Here is a 22,612-nt window from a genome sequence, read left to right as displayed (position 1 = left end):
GAAAGTAAGCCGCATAGCGTACTGTATGACTAAATATCTTTCTGATAATACAAAATAGATTTAAAAAATTTCTATCAGCCCCAAACGGCCAATTTAGCCCAGTCGAACACAATTTGGGCCCCCAAACCACCATATTCAAGAACTACTTCGGCCCAATCTGGAATTCATTTAAGCTCGTGGGTCTACGTAAGCCCGCGAAATTTGAAAACTCTTTGGGCCCTTATCTAGACAGCCAATTAGGAACCCAAATAGCTACATTGGCACACCACTCACCAAAATGCCCTTAATTTTGGGACTAAAACAAATCTTTTGAATTTAGAAAAAATGTGCGCCCTATCAAATTTAACCGCGCGAGTATGTTGTGCCAAATGCGGTGTTCCCCTTAGAAAAAAATATGAGGAGAGGGTGGGGGGAGCAACATTCGCCCGTCAAAGAGAGTGTTTTCTAGTCTAGTCCTAATGAAACATAATGTCAGACTACTCAGGGGATTTTGTCGCTGGGGGCGTTTATTATGGTAATCCTCCCCTCCCACTATCTCCACGATCAGAATTTAATAGTTTTATCATGTGGTGTCAATCGTCAGCCTTATCAAATTGCAAAGTTCACGAGCTCTCCAATTGATTTCGTCGCGGTTTTTATGAAGGCAATTGTAGATATCAGCATTAGATCCTGTAAGACTGGAATAGCTCAAAGACCCGTTTGATATGTAGTGATATCTCCTGCACGCACGGTCGTGTTCGCCAAACATGAAAGACATACAGACTGTAAGGTAAGGGAATACAGCAAGTTTGTCCTGCCGAGTTCTATGCTTTAAGTTCATATCATAACACATACGATTGTTATTATCCTCTCAAATGATTTGTTTCTTTAGGTTTTTCCTTATTGCCTTTGTGCTCGTGTTATGGCCAAACATAATAATCACGGTAAGTAAAACTCCTTTTTTATTCTTCCGGTGTACGTGAATTAATAGCACAGCATTTTTTTTTCTTGATATAAAGTATTTATCAGAAAAAAAATTCAAATCGAATTATGTGGTGCTATCGTTTCAATCCAAACAGATTTAAAACCCAGACGCAATGCATTTTAGGTATGTTGACTTAGAAAGCTTAAGAATCCTTAAATATAAGGTAAATTAGCTTGCTAGGGGATTATAGAATAATCGCAAGATTGATGCGAAAATACCACACATTCCTTTTATTCTCGCAGCATTTCTATTTCGACCGCGTTCAATGATATATTTAAAATAAGTGAGGAAATTTAGTTATTTCACCTTAAGTTAGCGCTCCAAAATGAAGCCATTAAATTTGCTTCAGAAAGGAAAAGCATGTCCGTCGAAGGCTCCTTGTCAGCAAAAAAAGAGTCTTGTTTATTCACAACCCACCGAGAATTATCGTCAGTAGTGAGATTTCGGCCGGTGGCATTGAAAACTAAAACCCAGAGTATACAACAAAAAGTAACTACATACTGTGACCTAATCTCGGGTCAATTTTCGCGGTCTGGTTTTAGTTTTACCGGTATGAGTCCATTCGTATCTACAAAAGGCCAGGATTTTTCTTCAGAAATAAATAATCAACTAGCCATCAAATAAATTGTGGGGTTTTACTATCAGCTCATTTTTTGCTGTTTCTTAACAAGCCAGCTTTGTAGAAAAGTTAACTATCATGTGGCTGATATTAACCTTTTCATCAATTATAGTATAAGTTTCTTGACGAAAGCTGTCGTAAAGATCTCCGAACAAGGCTAGATGAAATATTTGTAACACAACTCTCAGACTCTAAGAATGTCTGCGAGGCAGACTCCCAGTAGAGAACGTGCTGACATTTGACTGACGCTGGGAATTTGTTAAAAGAAATGTTTCATAGTTTCATCTAACGAGACTGAAATGTATTCCGGGGGAGAAGGAGATAGGCTGCGAAGTTTTTGGAGGGGGTGGGGGGTGGGGGAAGGGGGCTGTGCGGCGCGTTTCTCAAAACACTCGCCCAAATCCAAAGTATATGGCTTTCCATACCTTATTTCAGAACTGACCAAAAAATCAATACCATGCTCCTAACCTGAGCCAATAATCGATACCATATTTCAGAGTACGCACACGTCTCTTATAAAACTGTGACCTCAGCCACCAGGAATGGTACTGCATCTGTCGCAAATATATTTTAATACAAGGACAGGAACGAATTAACAGACGAAAAGTCTGTTCTATTTTGCAATCAATCCTTGTCTACTTTTGTGTCTTGATCGTTGCTTCATTCTTGATTTAATTTGCTAGCAGGGTGTTAAGAGACTAATCCAATTAAGTTTGATTGCAGTCGCGTACCACGGATGCTTAGCGTGACGGGGGAATAGTAGCACTTGGTAATCTGGTTTACATCTTAATCCACATCTAACCCACTAACTGTTATTTCTGCTTCATTTATCCACTGAGAAAACAAACTATAGAGCAATTAGAGCTGACAAATGGCCTCCTTCCATTTTTCGCATACGTGGTACGTGAAAATGACCGACGATCGATAAGACATTTTGAGGAGTGTGGAAATTTACCAGCAGGATCATCGTTCCGGTTGCTTGCTTAAACATTTTATGGAAATTTACCACCTGAATTTCATCTCCTACCTTATACCCCCAGGGCAGGATAATGCCTATCAAAAGTTCGGTAGTACTGTGTGCGGCCCCAACGAGTATGCTTTTTCATTCACTTTGATCTGAAGTTGTGTATCGTTTGCACTCATCTCTGGTCTGAAATTGAATGTAATGTAACGTTTGCACAAAACTAGTTTTCAAAGCAGTTTTCCTCAGTTCCTACCGAGCAGATTTTCGTTGAATTAGTCACCGTTTTTTTTTTTTTTTTTTTTTTTTTTTTGGAGAGGGGGTGGGTGGTTGGGTAGACCACTCGATAAGTAACATTTTTTGGTGTGATCTCCTGGTACGTTTGTTTTAAACATATAGCATTCTTAGAAATTCTGAATCTTTTTTGAGCAGGCGGAAGTCGAGCGCAGCGAAAATGAGAGCCACGAACTTCGACAGAATTCCACAGACGGCGAAGAGTTTTACGAACAATATTACGAATGGTCGGTCTGGAGTCCCTGCTCTAGAACGTGTGGCATTGGAATAAAATTCAAAGGGCAACTATGCCTCAGGTAAGAAGATTATTGATGTCCTCCATTATTGAAGCATTTAATAACCCTGGGAACCCCCAACCCTTTAATAAGCTGTAACATTAATCTGTACGTTTCAATGAACAGAGAAAACAAGGCACTGTGCGAAAAGAAATCCCGGATATATCAAACTTGTAATACACAGGTGAGAACCCACGCGTAGTTTATAGTTAATAGTCTGCATAAAACCGTCTATGGATGTCCTGTGCTCCAAATAAGAGGATAAGTTCGATTTCCACCGCCCTCTCAAGTTCTGTCTGCGTTCCTCCCAGCGCGGGCTCCATTCCCGAACAGCGGCTGGTAGTCGAGCCTATTAAGGGGACATCTCATTTGACTATATTCACAATCATCCAAGTCGAAGGAAACAAGAAGCTAAACAGATTTCCTTATTTTCTACAGGCTTGTCCTCAAAGGAGCAAGAATTTCCGTGATGTACAGTGTGGACAGTATAATGGCAGAGATATCTTTATCAATGGCGAAAGAGCAACGTGGAGATCATTTGTGAGAGGTATAAAAGCCACTGTCGGCAAAAATTTTAAAAAGCTTTATTGGGCATATAATGGTTATCTAACAAACGCAGCTCTGTACTAAAATTGTTCGCTAGCGAAGACTAAGAGGCACATCTTTTATCATTTTAGAAAACCTCATTTTGTTGCCATTAATGCCTAAAGTTCTCTGAATTAACGGTATAACTAAACCAGGACATTACCATGGTAAACCAGCAAGTGGAGGAAAAAGTGCACCATGCCTGCTTTATTTTTAGTAGCCATCTTGATTAGTCTGTCCAAACCATCTGAGAGACCGTGGAATGATTACTACACCATTGATCAATGTCAGTCAGTTACATAAGGGTAGGCTCAATAAAAAAAAACAAAAAAAACACCGGTAACTCGAATTAACGCCGGAGACGTTTATTTTATACTTCTCTCTGTGGACCCGGCGTTTATTTGGGACCCAGCGTTTAATCAAGAAAATACTCTAACTCCGGGTTTATTGAACACCACCAGGTGACAATCAGTGCCTGTTGTTCTGCTATCCGTACGGAGAAGATTTATTTTATTACTTTGGAAGAGCGAGGGATGGGACCCAGTGCTCCAAAGAACCTTACGGCGTTTGTGTTTTCGGAAGATGCAAGGTAATGATTTGAAAACTATAAACCGAAACGGAAACAGAAGTTATGTACGTAATGAAGTTATTTACCGTGAATTATAACACAATCTTAACGGCTTGGTTGGTTTACGACGTTAAAAGGAGCGCAGTCACGGTTATTTTGTCCTCGAACAAAATGACTTTTAAATTGAAAGAAACCTGAAAACAATAGTTTTATAAGATAGACAAACACCAAAGAAACAATAATAAACCATAAAGGCACAAGGATGATTGAGGATGGAGACGATTGATTACAAACGACGAAGTTGAAAAACTTAGGCTTAACTTTTCAAGATAAACAAACCTTGAAGTATCTCCTTTAAACATCAGTCTTATGATGTCCCAGATGTCCATCACATAACTTTATTGGAGAGAAGTGACTCAACCTACATATATATATATATATATATATATATATATATATTTTTTTTTTTTTTTTTATGTAGTCTTAAAATAGGCAGCAGATTGTGAATGGAAAACGTTAATACTGAGGAAACGTGGGATATGGCGTATTTTAAGTGTTTTTTAAGATGTGATGCAAAAAAGACATTGTTTTCTTTGAGTATCAAGCATGGTATCAAGCATGGTATGATTGAACTTCAAGCTTTGAATATTTTCACGATTATATTATATTATATTAGGCCCTCTCTTTTCACGTCGTATAATTTATTACTCTTTTCACCCGGTTTAGCCTGTCGGATGCGACGACAAACTGGAGTCAGGAGTACACATGGACAAGTGTCGTGTCTGTGGCGGGAACTCGACTACATGTCAACCAATCAGAGGAAGAGTTGAACGGTCACCGACTCAGTTTGAACGGCTTACTGGTAATAATAAAGTGTACTAATGTGTTAACTGTTTTTTTTTCATTATTATTATTATTATTATTATTATTATTATTTTTAATTTATATTATATTTCATAAATTAAAGTTCACAACTTTTCGCATTTAATCTAAACAGGATATGCAGAACTGATGGTTATACCAAAAGGGTCGACGAGTGTCTTTCTGACAGACAAGACTTGGAACTATTTAGGTAAATAGAAGCAAAGTTATATTTTTGTTTTCTGAGAAGTCTTGGTTATATAGCCACCGCTGAAGCATTAACTCTGTCTTTAAGGTTACAGTATACCTTCGGGTCGACAATTTTCTTCAAATTTGGATTTTTGGATCAAAATAGTGGTCGAAGAATAATCTCTAATTTCTGAAAAAAATTTTTGAAAAAGGCTAAATATTGGCGGAGAAATGGCGGTTTTACGTTTTCACCGGAAGTAAAAGTTTACCTCTTGATTGACAGCCCTATGGCGCGTATGCAATCAACCGAGACGATTTTCGCGGGAATTACCTATATGGATGTCACGAATTGACTACTCAGTTGATCAGCATTGTTGTTCTGACTACCCAGCATTTTTGGTATTAGGCGTGTCTCTATTAAGTTATAAGTAAACATAGACCACGTTTAAACCATGGACCGGTTCGAAAGAGCGAAAACAGCGAAGAACGAATGAAAATACATCAATGAGTAAAGAAGCGAAAGTTCGCCACGCGGGTGAAGCTATAGTTATCGTATAAGGCGGGCAAATATTCGTGGTAAGAGAAAAGAAAGGTTCTGTAAAAATTTCGGAACTTGACAGCAATAACAGGGATGCTGACAGAGACTCTTCTGATGAGTCCGATATCGACGAATCGTCGGACTCATTGAGACCATTTGAAATATTATCCATGCACAGTTGCCCACACACAGTTGCTCTCGGCGCTTTCTTTTGTTTGTTTCCTTCGCTCAGCCACTCTAACGTTCGTATCCTTTTTAGTCTTCCCCATTTTGCCAGACCAGCTTCAAGAAAAACCGAGCTACAGAAAAATTATCTCTCTGCCTTCGGTTCCTTGAGCGCATTGCGAAACACAAGAGTTTTTTAGAGATTCGCGCGTAAATTTCACCAGGAGGTTAACGGTAGTAAACTTTCCCTGCACTGATTGGCTTTAGTTATCTGAGAACCCAGTTGAAGGCGTTTGAGGGCGGAGTTTGTTTGCGAAACAGAAAATTTTTCTTAGCGCTGTTTTCTCGAATAAATTTTTTCACTGGAAGCAGACACTTTAAAGAGTTGTAACTCAAAGGGAATTTGTTCAATTGCTCTTAAATTTGGACAGTGGCTAGTTTAACATATAAACTACAAAAGCGTGTCTGGGAATTGTTAATTACGAAATACTTTTTCTTCGAGAGCGATTTTTGTACGATCACTCCACATTTTTTTAATCCTATTTCGAAAATGTTCTGTAACTTTTTACTGCAATTGAATATGCCAAAACGCAGACACGTTTTTTAAACGCTTTGGGCCCTGAAACCGAGGAAAAACTTAAATTGGCGAAAAACGTAATTCGCTTTGACTTGTAGCTTTCTAAAGGTGATTCGGGCGCTCGCATTTAGTGGTCGTGAAAAATTCGAAAATTCATTTTCTTTCAAACTTCTTGGTATGGTTTGATAGCCAGCTCCATAAGCTTTAATTTGATATAGAGGTTTAGGTATCTACAGCTTAAACTGCACGCGCTACATCGCTTGCGCGCGAGACACCCCTGAAGGTATACTGTAACCTTAAGTTAACAGAGATGATGACTAACTAACCAAATGAATATGACGAGCTAAAAAACTGACTGACTAATTGACTGACTAACCAACAGACTGACTGACTTGACTAGCTGGTCTGACTGGCCTGACTGACTTGACTGACTGACCGACCGACCGGCTGACCGAACGGCTGACCGGCTGACCGACTGACTGACCGACTGACCGACCGACTGATCGAGTGACTTTTATTTTGTGTTATAACAATGTACATTTTTACCCAAGGTAAATACATCATATCTTTTAATAAATTTTAGCTCTAAGGAGACAAAACGGTGCGTATATTGTCAATGGTAATCGCATCGTCAACTGGTCTGGTATCTTCAAAGCGGGCGACTTGGATATACAGTACAAAAGACTATCAAATAACATCGGGGAGACTATTCAAATATTTGGACCCACAAGTGAAAATCTATTTGTAACGGTAAGCCTCGCAAATTCTTATAAACCTTAGCAAAAGAATAATTGCTGCCATCTTCGCGTATTACTTGGTGCTTCAAATAAAAAAAAAATAAAAAAACACGCACACTAACGCTGAAAGCGCAAAGTTTATTTGAGGCCATGCCGCCCCCCTCCCCCACCACGGAGAATTTTAAAGTCACTGGTCCTCGGAAGTTTGATTTTATGCATTTGGAAGATCCTTCACAATGTAGAAGCCGCTTACTCATTCATTTAACATCTCTGGTCAATTTAGAGGGTTCCATCGAGGCGTTGCATGTATCTCAATTCCTAATTATCTTTACAGTGGCACCTCGATTTAACGAACCTCTATTTAACGAAGTCCTCGATATAACGAAGGACATTCTGTCCCGGCCAAAGTTACAGTAAAATGTATGGAATAAAACCTCGACATAACGAACCTCGATATAACGAATTCTTCGATATAACGAATTCTTCGATATAACGAACATAATCCGGAAGCCCAAACGTAAAATCTACCTCGATATAACGAATTACGATGTCAACACGCGACAGAAGACAAACGCTGAACAGATCAACAGTCAACAAGTCCTTGTAATCCTTATGGTAAAGAGACAGCAATCTTTCAGTCAACGGCTTATTATCTGTCATAGACATTGGCACTGTAGTATTTCGACATCAATTAACTTCTGCTCTATTCTCTTTGAAATCCGGAAATGTTGGGTAGTGCGACATAACAACACTAAAGGTCGTTTCCTCGTTTACATAGGCAATTTTCTTTATAACCTCTATGTTGCAACATTTTTAAATCGCTACTCTTAAAGTGTCGTTCTTTTGTAAACAAAAACTGCGCGTCTGCTCAAAAGTGAAAATAATTGATACTGAAACCCACCATGTTTAATGAATTGCATCTCAAAATGCGGCACTTCTGGGTGACAAAAATTGCATTGAATTGCGTGACAGAAGTCACCTGTGTTACAAATCAATCGTTAACTATGACCTCGATATAACGAACATTTTGGTCGTTTCCCCTCAAATTCGTTATATCGAGGTTTTCGATTTAACGAACCCTCAATTTAACGAACAAATTTGGCCAGTCCCCAGCGACTTCGTTAAATCGAGGTTCCACTGTATAACTGACGCCATCTTGCATCCTGACGTAACGTGCAATTTCCGTCAAAAGTACAGAAATAATTTGTCTTAGTTCTTTACCGAAGCTTACTTTCCAGCAGTTTTGGGATGGTTAACTTTGAAGGATCTGTTATGATTTATCTCTTATGTTAATCAATGTGAGAGATATTATCCAAAGACATGGTTTTCCAGCTCGTTATTGAGAGAGGTTTTTTTGACTTTGCTTTATGTCTACTTGAAATCCATAGTCACTGTTAATCACAGGGAAGCTGAACACAACCTTTGAATACTGGAAACCAGTTAGAGTAGGAAAAAATGAAGGAGGTCCGTACGTTTGATTCTTCTGTTTAGTAAAGAAAAAGATAGTTGTGTGAAATTGTTAATACTTTTCAGTGTCTTCTAAAAATTTAGAATTCAGAATTGCCTTCACTAAGGTAGAGAGTTTTAGTTTGATAACAAGGCACGGTTAGGTTTATTTTCAAACTTTTAATAGTGTTGTGAAAGCGAAATCACGCAACGGAATACTATTGCTGTTGTTGTTATAACGTCTTTTCTAGTTGTCGCTGTTGTTGTCTCCTATCAGATGAATATTTTTGTTTGGCTCTTTTCCATGTTTTACAGTTAGTTGAGCACATTTGGCTTTATATTAAAAAGCCTCAGGATGGCTTTACGGTGAAACCAAATTTCGTGAACTCCATGTGGGAGTTCAGCTTCTCCTATAATCCCTAACCTTATTGTATTGACTCTCTGGCTAACTTCCTGCTTCCAAATATTGTCCTCTCTCAAACACATGCTAGATGCAACGGAAGCCGGGGATACCCTCCGAGTCAATCACTCGCCATTGCAAATGGGCTGGGGAAGCTGGACCGCTTGTTCCGCTTCCTGTGGCGGGGGTATCAAGGTCCGAGCTCGGTATCCCTCCATAAAGTCGTTCCGAGAAAAGGACACGGAAGTCAAGAAATGCAATGTTGAACCTTGCGATAAAATGGATGCTGCTTGGTCAGAGTGGGGGCTATGGGATGACTGCAGCGTAACATGTGGCGGAGGGGCCAGGATTAGGTTTCGGTATTGCAAGAAACACGGCGCTTCTGCCAGGTCTGGCTGTCCTGGTAAACGATATGAAGTGGAACTGTGTAATGTAGAGACATGCCCTGAAGAAGGTGGGTTGAGGCTCCCAACCGAGATAGACAAAGATTTTAATGACATTATGCTACGCAGTTAACATTAGAATTGTTTTCTGACAGAATGAGGTACATAGAATCTAAAAAGGAGTAATTAGGTGTCAATATTCGCTAAGTCACAATAGAGGCTTATTGTTCTATTTCAGGAAAAGTAAATTGAGGCTTTTTACCTCGATATTATTAGCTGATAAACCTAACGTACATGTGTGCTGCGAATTTAGAGCTGTAAACGATTGAAATGAAGTTGGTTTATGGGCGCAAACAAGTAAGCGTCCATTACTTTCAAATGCTTCTATTTAGTAAATGTTTCTCTTTAGCCAAGTAAATGTTAACCCCTTTTGTCGGCTCATCGATATCTTTCACTTATTTCTTGGAACAGGAACAAGACCAAGTTCACCAGAAATAGACGGCCGCTCAACAGTACCCTCATCTCAAGCACTTCAAACACAGCAGACTGTGACAAGATTTATTGGTTCAACACCTGTCACCGCTTCGAGTGCAGTGACTTCTGTGTGGGAGACCTTTTCGGAATCGTCCAAAATGCCACGAACAGTTTCTACTCGTACTAAAACTCCAAAAATACCTTTCGCTTCTCACTTGTCTTCTCAGTCATATTCATTTCAAAATCCTGATGTATTCGCGGAGAGTAGTTCAGAGGATGTAAGACAGAAGACAATTTCGAGAGTACAAGAGCGTTATTCTTCGCCATCTACTTTGAACGTGATAGGTTTTACAGAATTTGCGCTACTTGAGTCCTCGACTAAACAAGCAAAAAACGCAACAACAACGCAAAAAGAGATATCTACCCTTCCCAGTAGATCGCGGGGTGTAGACGTTCACCAACAGAAGCTATCCGAGTCCTCGGTGAAACAGAAGTTTAGCCTGTCTGTTTCGCGTGTGACGCAAAGTACAGTTACATCAGCTAAACTACTCAGCACCTCGTCAAAATTACTGGGTTTTGTGTCAAGTGCTGCTAATATCACGAGAACTACTGTTGCGATTTTTCCAATCATTAGGCCGTCCCCGGTATCAACCGAGGATTGGTTTACCACAACAAGGAACTTTAAATCACCAACACATTCAATAGAATCTGTCTCCTCACTGGTATCTGGTTTGGCGATTCCCTCAGATGTAGTTGGTGTTGGTACTGTTTCTATTTATGGATCCGAGGAAACTTTTAGCGACAAGAACCCTGTTCAGGCGTCATCAAGCAAGGATGAAGCTTTTGATGGCTCTTCTTCTTTTACGTCACATTCTATGGAGCTGGCAATGGGCACATACAAGAAATCAACTGTTGTGAATAGTTCCTCACCTTCCGCTGTTGACCAAACGTCGATTTTACGAAGCACAAAGATCCGGTCTTCAACTCCCTTGATTAGTTTGGACAACCCTACGGTTTTTCCCAGCAGAAGTTTACGTGATTACAAAACAGAGGAAATAGGGACTTTTAGTAGAAATGACCCTTTAACGCCAAACCTAGCATTAGGCGCAAAGATAAATTCACTTATGAAAACTTCACAACAACGGAGTGTACAGGGAAGTCCAACATCCTTCTACGAATCGACAGTAGGACGCAAACTTGATTCCACGATGCCACTGAAGAAAAATTCCACCTTTTTGCTTTGGAAACAAACAATTGATAAATCACTTGATCCGATAGTAACTTCTTCGTTTGGACCCAGGTCCTTTTCAGAACTAATCACGGGAACCTCTTTTTTCGAAAATGCGACTGAAGCGTTCAGCCCGTTGTCGTTGGTATCATCGGCAATTGACTATTTCAAGACCCCAGAAGTCATTTCCAGCACTAGGTCAAGAACAATAGGACTAAGTGAAAAAACTAACGACCTAAGAAGTTTAGTTTCAAGTACCTTGAGCACTGATATGCCTTTAAAACGTTCGCCCTCGAGGCTAAAAGTGCCGTCGTCCGTATCAATATTGCAAAGGTCAAAACTACCATCCACGCCTTTCGTCGCTCAAAGAAAAGCATCGCTGCCTTCTTCCAGTGTCATTAAATCTTCTAGCGCCACTGAAGGAGGATATTCTCATTTCACGACATCAACGTCTCAATTGCCAAGGTTGGAATTAAAAGGAGAAACTATTACCAACTCTGTATACTCTATTGAAAAATTAACATCAAGACCACATGTGCGATCATCACAATCAACTACAAAGACGTCAAAGTTACTGCTGAGAACCCAGGCCACTCAGATAACCTCATCACTGTCTTCGTTCGTCTCTAAACACGATTATGTTTATTTCACAACATCATCGTATCTACTTATAAGCTCGCCTCTAAAAAGAGAGGGCTTGACGCGTGCATCATCGAGTCAACGCACACAATCATTTACACTGATAGCCCAAACTTCAAATCTGTCAATAACACATTTAGCCACCGATTTCAAACAACTGTTGTCTGAGTCCAATATCTCGAAGCCTGCTATTGACACTGAGGGTGGTCGTCTTTTTTTGCCTTCAGAAACATCTCGGTCAGTAGCGTCAATAGTTGAAGAGGAGTTAATTACCAGGCCTTTGCATTCGTTAACAAGTTTGACGCCAAGGCCAATTATGCCATCATCAATGTCTACATCTAGGACGTTGAAACTGCCTTTTACTTCTATTTTCGGTGAGATAAACTCATCACTGTCTTTGTCTAGTTCTGTAAAGTCTTCTGTTGTAGCTCAAGCCCTCTATATTAATGTCCCAACGTCTAGTATTTTGAAATCTTCCAGTGAATTTCAAGGTGATCGTCGCCTCCTCGAAACTTCGCCGCCTCTGAGTTTAATATCAACGTTTACAACAGAAAACACGGAAACTCAGGCCTTTGTGGACGATTTAGTAACGTCGTCAAGGCAAGTACTGTTATCACCGTCTCCACAGCCCAGCTCACCACTACAAGTAGAAGCCACACCAAGCCTTCTGGCTAAAACAATTTCGTCGTCGAAGCTTGAAGAGCTGTCACCACCCCCTCTTCATGTCAGCTTAACAAGGAGAGTGGAACCAACGATAAGCCCTATGAATTCTTTGTCAAGTTTATCACTTATGCAAAACATGCTAGTGTCAGTATTTTCACAATCTACCTCAGCACAGGAAATACAACCCACGCAAAGCCATCCGTATTCTCTTACGAGTTCCATGTCATTACAACGTTTGCAATCATTACTCTCTTGGCGGTTTACCTCAGCACTAAAAAGGGAAGGCACAGAAATTCTCGTAGGTTCTGGGCGAAGTTCACCATTAACGAAATGTATCTCATCATCCATGTTTCCACTGTTTAGCTCAACACTAAACGTAGAAGCCACAAAAAGTTTTTTGGATGCTTCAACAAGTTCTACATTGTTAAAGTTCAGTCCCTCGCAAAAAATGGGGGCCATAACAAGCCTGCCAGTTTCTTTGAGACGTTTGTCTTCAGGGCAACATACAGGAAATGCAGTATTCCCGCAATTAAGCTCTCCACTGGAAGAAAAAGTCACGACAAGCCCCATCAGTTCTTGGGCCAGTTTGCCGTCAAGACAACACCTAATGGAAGTATCGACTGTGATAAGCCCCTTGGATTCTTTACAAAGTTCGTCGTCAAGTCAGTATATCTTGTTGTCGCCTTCCACACGGCCTAGTTCAGCACTAAAAGAACAATCCACTACGGGCTATTTGGAATCTTCAGCCAGTTTGCTGTCAAGACAACAAATTTTATCACCAGTAAATTCGAGCGCTACCTCTGCATTGAATGTAGAATCAACGACAGGCGTTGTCAATTTTTCAAGATCTTCATCTTCAAAGCATCAAATTCCATCGTTGCCCTCTCTACAGGTTATCTCGGCACCTAAAAATGAAATCACTAGAAGTTTTATGGATTCATTACGACCTTCTCCGTCAAAGCAAGAAATGGCATCTTTGTCTGCTACAGAGTTTAGTGCTGCATCCAAGATACAAATCACGGGAAGCATTATGGGTCCAGCAACAACCACTTCCTCAAAGCATGACATGCCATCTTTGTCGGCTCCACAAGCTAGCTTAACACCAAAGGAAGAGCCAAAGACAGGTGTTATGAGTTCATTTGCAACATCCTTGTCAAAGTTAGAAATATCATCTTCGCCTTCTTCGCAGTTTAGCTCAACACCTAACTACGAAATTACGAAAAGCCTTAGGGATTCAGTGAAAACTTCTTTATCAAAGCATGAAATGCAATCATTGCAGCCTCCAAAGGCAAACTCCACATCTAAGGTAGTAGACACGATAGGCTTTATGAATTCATCAAGAACTTCCTCGTCAAAGCAGGAAATGCAATCGTTGGGGTCTTCACACTTGAGCTCAACATCTAAACTCGAAGTCACAAGAACCCTTACGGATTCAATGAGGACCTCTATATCAAAGCACGAAAAGCAACCACTGCTGCCTCCAAAGGCAAGCGCAACACTTAAACTCGAAGTCACAACAAGCCTAACAGATTCAATGAGACCTTCTTTATTAAAGCATGAAATGCAATCACTGCTGTCTCTAAAGGCAAGCTCCACACCTAAACTCGAAGTCACAACAAGCCTTTTGGATTCAATAATAGCTTCGTCAAAGCATGAAATGCCATTATTGCCGTCTCCACTGCTTAACTCGGTACCTACAGTACATGTAGAACTCTCGACCACCATTATGGCTACATTAACAACCTTATCTTCCATGGAAAAAATACCATCTTTGTCGTCTCCACAGGCTACATCAGCACCGAAAGCTGAATTCATAACAAGCCTCTTGGAATCATTCAGGACTTCCTTGTCAAAGTCATCGCCCTCTCCACTGTCAAGTTCAGCACCGAAAGTAGAAATAAAGACAAGTGTTATGGATTTGTTTTCCATTTCCTCGTTTAAGCATAGAACGCCATCGCTACCACCACAACAGTTAAGCTCAGGCGCCACGACAATGATTCTGGAGGATTCTATAACAAGCTCGTCATCGCATCATCACCCATTACCTACAACAGAATTCACGACAGCGATTATTGGTTCATTAACTGTCTCATTGTCAAAGCAAGAAATGCCATCTTTAGCGTCTCCACAAGCTAAATCGTTGCCGAAAGTAGAAATCACGACAAGTCTCATGGAATCATTTAGAACTTCCTTGTCAAAATCATCGCCCTCTCTACTGCCAAGTTCAACACCAAAAGTGGAATTAAAGACGAGTGTTTTGGATCTATTTCCAACTTCCTCGTTAAAGCATGAAACTCCATCATCATCAACTTTACAGTTAAACTCAGAAGTCACGACCAGGATTCAGGAGGATCCTTTAACAAGTGCATCATTACATCATCACCAAATGTTGGAAGTGGCATCCACGAAAAGTTTAAAGGTTATCTCAACAAGTTCGTCGTCAAGACAACACGTGATATCTTCATTTTCTCCACATTTAAGCTCTTTAGTGAAAGTAGAAGCCCCAAATCGTCTTTTGAATTCTTCAAGAGCTCTGTCTCCGAGGCAACGCTCGTTATCATCAACGTTTGCACTGAAAGTAGGATCTTCAATAAACGTTTTGGATTCTTTAATAAGTTCGTCACCGAGGCAAATATCTCCACAGCCAAGTTCGGCAGTTAAAGAAGAAGCCTCGACAACCCTTATGCATTCCGTTACAAGTTCACCGTCAGGGCATTACATCGTACTCTCAATGTCACCAAGGTTAAGCTCAACGCTGAAAGTTGAAGCCATGACAACCTCAGTTGAATCACTAACAAGTTCCTTGTCGAGGCAACATATACTTGCGTCGTCTCCGCAGCTAAGTCCACCACTGATAACAGACGCCGCCACAGCAAACATGGATTCTTCGAGGAAGAAAATACTATCATCGCGTTCTTCGCAGTTGAACCCCTCAATAGAGGCAGAATACACCTCAGGGCTTAAAGACTCACTGAGACGTTTATCGTCAAGGCAACCCATACTATCATCCACAGCTCCACAATTTAGTTCAGTATTGAAAGTTGACGCCACGACAAGTCACATGGAATCTTTGTCAACAGGTTTGTTGTCAAGGTCAGATAAGAAAGACAAGCTCTCCCCAAGCCTTGTGGGTTCTTTCACGAGTTCGTTGACAGAACAATACATTGTATTGTCAGTATCAACAGTGCAGACCTCAAAACTGCCAACGAAACCCTCGGCTAGCAAAGTCAACTCATTGCCTATTCCAAGTATCTTCACGTCGTCAATCTTTAATAAAGAGGATTATACGTTTTTCACTACTCCAACATCTTCCCTGTTAAGTTCTACACCGACAATGGAATCGTCACAAAGATTTTTAATCTCATCTAGTTCTTTATATACTAGCGTGTTGCAAGAAAGATCAACAGCCGATCAATCGGTTAGTTATGAAAGACATTTCACCAATTCCTTAAAAGAGGGCGACTACTCTTTAACCTTGGTTTCCAGAGAGGAAAGGCACCAAACAGTTACTGCAATAATGGACGCACCAAGCATTCCTTCGTCAGCCTTAAAAACGCAAGTATCGATAATGGTTCCATCAAGTTCGGAACCAGCGTCAGTGAAAGTGGCTGCTGCTCCAACTCCGACAGCTGTTCAGGAAGAAAAATGTAAGTCATTCTCAGAATGTTAAAAAGTTAAAATGTTAAATGTTGAATGTTTATAGTGGTCGATCGCTTAGCTGCAACTAGCTAGTTCTCAGGCATGCCACTTACATGTACACTGAAAGGAAGAAATATTTCAAATAAGCATAATAGGCCTAAAAATCCTAACTGACGGAGGCAGACCAGTTGGCTATTTTCAAACATGACGGAGGAGTGGAATTAACTAGGGTCTACCGAGAAACAACTCTAGCTTAATGGTCAGCTCAGAGGAAAGGTTTTCCGTCGACGGAAAATATTTTTGCCCGTATCTTACAATAACAGATCTCTAACTCAGATAACATGATGCATATTATGGCCTTTACATATCACCTATCGTAAACGTTAAATAGTAATAGTGTCTGGGACAGCCAAAGCCATTCGTACATCTACTGGATGGCAATACGTTATGACTCGCACCTTTAATTGTAAAGGAGAGAAACGTTTGTGTCATTTAACTTTTACCAATAATTACTCTTTCTTGAGTATGAAATAATAGGGAGGGAAACTTTGAAAGATGTTTAATTAAAAGTACTAGGAAAGGAAGAGGGGGCGAAAACCGTTACCCTGCTAACAGTGAGATAGGGCAAATTCATACTAATAAATAAATGTCTGTGTTCCTCTACAGCAACTGAGTGTCCTCCATGTGATTTGTCGCAGCGACCGAAAGAGAAGTACTGTTATAGTGATTATGGTATGTTCGGGGGTTTTCTACTCTATTTAAATTGATTTTTTACACGTTTAATTATTTTAAATAATCTCGAGTTTAGACCATTGCTCAAAAATTGTCTTGTTTCATATTTGAAATTTTGTAATGTTTGAAACATAATTCTCTTAATTGTTTTAAATTTTTAAGGTAGCCTCTTTGGCAAAAGTGACCAGCATCTAATTTCTCCTCATTAAGTCAGTGTAAAATAAAACCTGAAACAGTTCACCAGAATTTGACACTGATCAGGAAGGGAGTTCTTTGTTTGAATGGTCTCTGATTGCCAACTTAGAGCGGTTTTCAATTGATGGTCGAGAGTAATCAGGAATTACTGTGGTTTTGATTTTGGTTTTACTGCGGTTTGTGATTGGCTGAGTAGTATAATTGGTAAGTAGTTCGTCTGAGTTTGGTTTTACGACACCCAATAGAAAACCGCTCTAAGGTGAAATTTTCCAGCCCAGTCCTCTTAGGCCAAAATTTCTCATCAATAAATGATTTAATGATATAAAATGAAAACAGCCAAGAAGATTGATTTCTGGTCTATAGATTAAAAGACATAAAGAAGCTTAGGGGATTCGGAGCCATTCATGAATTTGTCTTGTCAAACAGCTTCAGTAAAAATTCAAGTAAAACTGTAACTGTTTTTCTTATTTACAGCTGTACTTGTGAGAATCAGATCTGAAGCACTCGCAGTCGAAAATCAAACCTCCTATGCTACCAAAGTCAGGAAAGTCTACAAAACAAATAAACCGATGAAGAAGAAGCCGGAGATACGATTAAACCACGGAGGATGTAACTGCAGAACGGACCTCTCGATGAAAAAAGATTATCTTGTGTTTGGTAAACACGTTCCCTGGAACGGGACGATAGGATTCTTAGAGGTTAATAGAGACAGCTTTGTGACCGAATGGGATGGTACGTTAGAGAAGGAAATAGACCAGTTGGAAGGATATTGCTCACTGAATTCTATGATTCCTACTCCACGCATGTCATCGACTATTACTTTTAGCTCTGGTGCATCTATGCATTCCGTGAAGAAAGCAACTACCACAGGTAGGTTATCTTATTCAATCCAGAAAGCAGAATGTTATCATCAAACAATATAAAGGACAGTAAGCATCTCTGGTTTAAATTCACATCCACCGGAACACATGGCCATGGATAGAAAACAAATTTCTGATATCTATTCAACAAATAGTAATTACATTTCCGTTTCCTAACATCCAGCAAGCACTCTGACATTCTTTTAATCTAGCTGTTGCCATGGAGACATGTTGCTTAGCAACTTCTGATTTAATCCTTGGGCTCTGTCAACGCGAAAAAAATTAATGTTTAAAAAACTGTTGAGCGCCGAACATAGATGAAGGTAAAATATGTTAGGTCATACGCTCGATCGAACCTCCCAATTAAGAAAAGTTGTTTGATGAGATACCCTTTTCCAAGGTCATAGAAAAAACGAATAGAACATAAATGTTAAAGGAAAATGTGTCAGTTGTCCAAATTTCATGTATCACTAAGAACAGTTCAACGTGGAACGAAAAAGATGGGTTTGAAATCCTCGGCAGCGCTAAGTGACCGACGGCGAGCACAGGCATCAGTTCTCCATGTTAAGGTGACACTGAGAATGATGATAATTAGTGGTGATTGATCCTCGGCACAAATTAAAATAGTAACAGAATGTCGTTTGATTGACTTTACAGCGTTGCTGTCGACTCGCAGTAACATTCAAGTCGAAACGCCTTCTTCACGTGATTGGACAGAAGCTAGTACAACAGAGCCTTCAGCAACAACCAGTGCGGTTGAAGGTTAGTGTATTTCTGTCCTCAGACGGATTCCCCTCTTGCCAACTAGTTACCGGTAACACAAAACGTTTGAGAGCTTGAGAATTTTAGAGGTTACAGTTTATGACAGCAAAGGCATCTGTAGAGCCATGCAAGAGCGAGAAGCCCATTTGTTTTAGCCTAACTAGAATGTGGTTCTTTCAAACTTACCCGCGTTTGAGGGAAAGTTTGAAGGGTTAGCATTAAGAAAACCCAAAGTCCCGTTCAGGGCAAATAAAAAGTCGTCTAAACGATATGTGACTGCGCTCGTTTATTGAGTTCGAACGATTATGCGGCTTGTTGCTAGCTAGATGGTGTCTCCGCATTGCCAAGTAGATTGTGAATTTCGCATTCTCCATAGAGCCTTCGGGATTTTATCCGTTGCCTCATTTATAAATGCCTACTCGCGCTAGTTGGTAGTGCGCTGCTTCTTGTTGATTCTGTGCTCTAAACGTTACTGTGACGATAAAGGAGCCAATTGTGGCTATAAATGTTTATTACCTACCATGGATATATAATATTTACTAATTTGTGTTAAGAATGTACTTTTATATGATCGAAAATTTTGTCTAAACCCAAACATAAAAATGATTCTTGTTCATTTTCACAGAAAAATGTGGGCCTTGCGAGATTGCTATTAAACGAACCAGAGCTTACTGCACCAGTAATTTTGGTGAGTCAATTCAGTATTATTATATCTCAATTTAACCATTGCTAGTGGCAACTCAGCAATTAAAGGATCTCAGTACAAGGGGAAAGATATGTCATTATAATCGGCGTCTTCTTTAGACGCGTTGTTGAATTTCGTCAATAAAAGGCGGGAAACAGTTTTTTTTTTTTAAGAACGACTGGCCCATAACTCTACGCGCACCGCGCACAACCGAGGGACGCCTGAGGACGAGATAGGATTCTATAAGAAAAAAAAATAATGTAGATCCACTTCTAATGCATTTTGTTGTTGTTGTTGTTGTTTTCTCTTATTCTATTGCAGTGATTCATGTCGAGATCTTGTCGGAGGCTATGAACGAATTTAATCACGACGCAAACTATCGCGTCCGCTTAATTCACACCTTCAAGTTGACAAGCGGAGTAACAACAGTAAGAAGTGTCTGGATTCTAGGTAATCAATGTCACTGTCCTCTACTTCTCCCTGGAAAACAGTACCTCTTGATGGGTCGGCTGGGAACGCGCGCGGGCTCATCCGAGCCGATAGCAGAGATAAATCGACAAAGTTACGTCGAAGTATGGAAAGCATCAATAATTCGTCGCCTGCCAGCCTTAATGAAAAGATGTCCCTTGAAGACAACACAATCTTCCTCGCTTGCAAGACAGACCACCGGGTTAACAACGGGTATATTATACATTTCATATGTTTCCTTTGATCTAGTTTCAGAATCTTTCGTGTTTAATCTGATTATATCTGATATCCTTGCAAGGTCCCTTGGTCTAAACTGTTCAGTTGCCATCGTTTTAAGATTTGTTTTTGACAGAAATCCGATTGATGTTTTACAGGTCTGTGGGTAGAATTCAAATAACAAAACCCGGCAAATTTTATTGAGCAGTATTTTCTTTTAGTTTGAAATATCTCAGCGTATAATAACGAAAAATAAACCAAACCTAAAATTGTAATCAACCTCAGATTTCTTCTTTACAATGAAAATTCTTATAACAATTACTCAATCCCTCGTGCAAAGAGTGGTTGTTTTAAGTTTGTTTAAAGAATTCATGTGTAGCCAGATAAATCATCGCTCATTTATCTTTATTTTTTTTTTCTTTCCTTTCGCTTGGTGGATCCGACTAATGTAGCCGCTGTTCCATCAACAACGGGACCACGAACATCAACAGAGAAGATTTCAAGTCAATTTCCCACCACCACACAACCAGCATCAACACCACCAGGTAAACGTAAGAGCCGAGTGCTAAGCTACATTATAATTCTCACAACTTATTGATATATATTTCACTTCGTGTTAGTTCTGAGAATTTGGCGGTTCATCAAGACTTTTCCTAGCTTATGATGTTCTTTATTCTCAACACCTGTATACTCGACAATGTCTTGATGTTATAGGGAGAAGGTGTAAGTTCATCACTCTGTAGAATCTTAATTTACTCTGTGGTAACCGCGCTAGAACAAAAGCCAACATTGTGTTAACAAAAAGTTCTTCAAATACAAACGAGCTTTCTGACAATTCTGAAAGTCAAACATAGCTGTATAAAGGCTTTATGTAAATCTAAAATGACATGTTTCCAAGCCCCCAAGGCTCACGGAAAGAGAATTATAAACGACATTGCGAAAACAAAGAGGTATCACTTTCATGTGCTACAGAAGTTACGGAAGGGCTCTACATCAGTTGCGATCTTTCAGGTGGCATTTTAGTACTATTTATTATATTTTCCGATATGACCATATCTCTTTGAACAGAACACGCAAAGGCAGCAAATTTGTTTCTCTCCCCCTCCATGCATGTCCATGGTTGATGCAAAGTAGTCAAGTGGCAAGGGCATTAGATTTCAGATCTGGCTGTTAATGGCTTTTAAGCCCTAGTCTTTCTCTAGATACTTCACCGCAGAGTACTTTGCTAGCGCTGTTACTTAGTTCATTTGTTATTTTACCTGTAATTGACGATTCCTGTGCTTTACTTACATACATTCTTCTCTTTTCCTACAGTAAAGTGCCGCCGACCCTGCCGAATAACAAAGAAACGAAACAAGAGCTACTGCGAAAGTGATTTTGGTAAATAAGCCTACCTTAACTTGAGCAAGTGAAAATTTCTTTATATATATTTTCTTTCGAATGGATCCCAAGCAAATGCATAACCATGTTAAAAAAAAACAAGAAGTATAGTTATTCGAGCATTATACAGGCTCTTCTTTAGATTAAAGGCCAGACTTAACAACAACTGAAACTCGTACCATGCTGCCTTTTCAAAGAACCACAGAAACTCATTTTTCAAGCTGTTTCCTCAAAAAGTCACATCCTAGCATCTCTTTTAACCATACATGTATCTTTATTTTACTCTCCAGTTATACGAGCAAGAATATTGCGAGCATCGTTCAATGATAATCATCGAGAAAGAAAATACTGGGTGAGGATCATTAAAGTGTTCAAAAGCATTGTGGACCTCCAAGTACGGGAGAACATTTTCGTGGTAAATGATGTTTGCCAGTGTCCGAAATTGGAACTTCGAAAACAGTATGTAATCATGGGAACAGTGGAGACTATGTCCATCACTGATATTCGGCTGGTAATTCCCCCAAGACCGTTTGTTTGGATGTGGAAATCAAGGATGGAAGCAGGACTTGCATCAGTTTCCTGTGGTACCTGAAGAGACTCGAATTTGATCTGCAGAAATATTCATTCGTAGGAGTATATGGTGGTGTATTGTCTCTGCCCCCCCCCCCCCCCCCCCTCCTACACACAGTTTGATAATGTGTTTGTTGCATGGCAAAAAAACTGCAGAACAGAGAAACTTAACAGGAAAACCATAAAGCTTATGGTATTTACTGTCCGAGAATATAAAAAGATGTTTATTTACACGCACTGCGAGTGCCTGATGGAAAATTGCATAGGAGGTATTGCACAAGACCGCTTGCTTCCCGCGCGTTTGACTGGAAAAGCTTAAGTTTCGTATGAGCGTGTGGTATAATACATGTCTTAATCATAGCATTTACAAATTCCTCCAATGTGACTGTTACATAAACTGCTGCATTTTGCTTTAATTAATCTGCAAAGTTGTAATCGGACGGTGTAATTGGACAGTTGGCTGTAATCCAACACGTTGAATGTTATTTTAGTTTTGTTTTGAAAAAATTAAGTAATAAACTTAAAAAAACACTATAACT

General features: G+C 39.8%; 2 protein-coding genes and 1 long non-coding RNA gene across 3 annotated transcripts; all 3 read left to right on the top strand.

The window, feature by feature from the left end:
- The first annotated feature begins 605 nt into the window (after positions 1–605).
- Positions 606–1,230, top strand: LOC149108498 (uncharacterized). Its single transcript, XR_016208882.1, has 2 exons — positions 606–769; positions 872–1,230. It is a non-coding gene; the product is annotated as an uncharacterized LOC149108498 (long non-coding RNA).
- A 1,947-nt stretch (positions 1,231–3,177) lies between these two features.
- Positions 3,178–5,148, top strand: LOC110053739 (ADAMTS-like protein 5). Its single transcript, XM_020760006.2, has 4 exons — positions 3,178–3,297; positions 3,552–3,660; positions 4,160–4,287; positions 4,993–5,148. The coding sequence occupies exons 1-4, from the start codon at positions 3,232–3,234 to the stop codon at positions 5,146–5,148; spliced, it is 459 nt and encodes a 152-aa protein (XP_020615665.2). The 5' UTR covers positions 3,178–3,231.
- Positions 5,149–8,727: 3,579 nt separating this feature from the next.
- LOC110053743 (uncharacterized) lies at positions 8,728–22,610 on the top strand. The gene is made up of 11 exons (XM_089295075.1): positions 8,728–8,797; positions 9,271–9,633; positions 10,034–16,213; positions 16,872–16,937; positions 17,607–18,002; positions 18,650–18,754; positions 19,380–19,442; positions 19,761–20,120; positions 20,576–20,668; positions 21,438–21,503; positions 21,794–22,610. The coding sequence occupies exons 2-11, from the start codon at positions 9,321–9,323 to the stop codon at positions 22,093–22,095; spliced, it is 7,944 nt and encodes a 2,647-aa protein (XP_089151201.1). The 5' UTR covers positions 8,728–8,797; positions 9,271–9,320; the 3' UTR covers positions 22,096–22,610.
- Positions 22,611–22,612: the final 2 nt, after the last annotated feature.

The sequence above is a fragment of the Orbicella faveolata genome, unplaced genomic scaffold (genome assembly GCF_042242905.1).
Source record: "Orbicella faveolata isolate gen_17 unplaced genomic scaffold, um_ofav_v1 contig_26, whole genome shotgun sequence".
NCBI classification, from domain to species: domain Eukaryota; kingdom Metazoa; phylum Cnidaria; class Anthozoa; order Scleractinia; family Merulinidae; genus Orbicella; species Orbicella faveolata.
The sequence above is the reverse complement of the archived record's forward strand: the minus strand, read 5'-3'. Positions and strand labels throughout refer to the sequence as shown.

Coding starts and splice junctions, on each gene's coding strand:
- LOC110053739 (XM_020760006.2), top strand. CDS start 3,232: ATGAACAGAGAAAACAAGGCACTGTGCGAAAAGAAATCCCGGATATAT. Junction 3,298..3,551: donor ATCAAACTTGTAATACACAG/GTGAGAACCCAC, acceptor TATTTTCTACAG/GCTTGTCCTCAAAGGAGCAA. Junction 3,661..4,159: donor GTGGAGATCATTTGTGAGAG/GTATAAAAGCCA, acceptor GAACACCACCAG/GTGACAATCAGTGCCTGTTG.
- LOC110053743 (XM_089295075.1), top strand. CDS start 9,321: ATGGGCTGGGGAAGCTGGACCGCTTGTTCCGCTTCCTGTGGCGGGGGT. Junction 19,443..19,760: donor TTACTGCACCAGTAATTTTG/GTGAGTCAATTC, acceptor ATTCTATTGCAG/TGATTCATGTCGAGATCTTG. Junction 20,669..21,437: donor ACCAGCATCAACACCACCAG/GTAAACGTAAGA, acceptor CTTTTCCTACAG/TAAAGTGCCGCCGACCCTGC.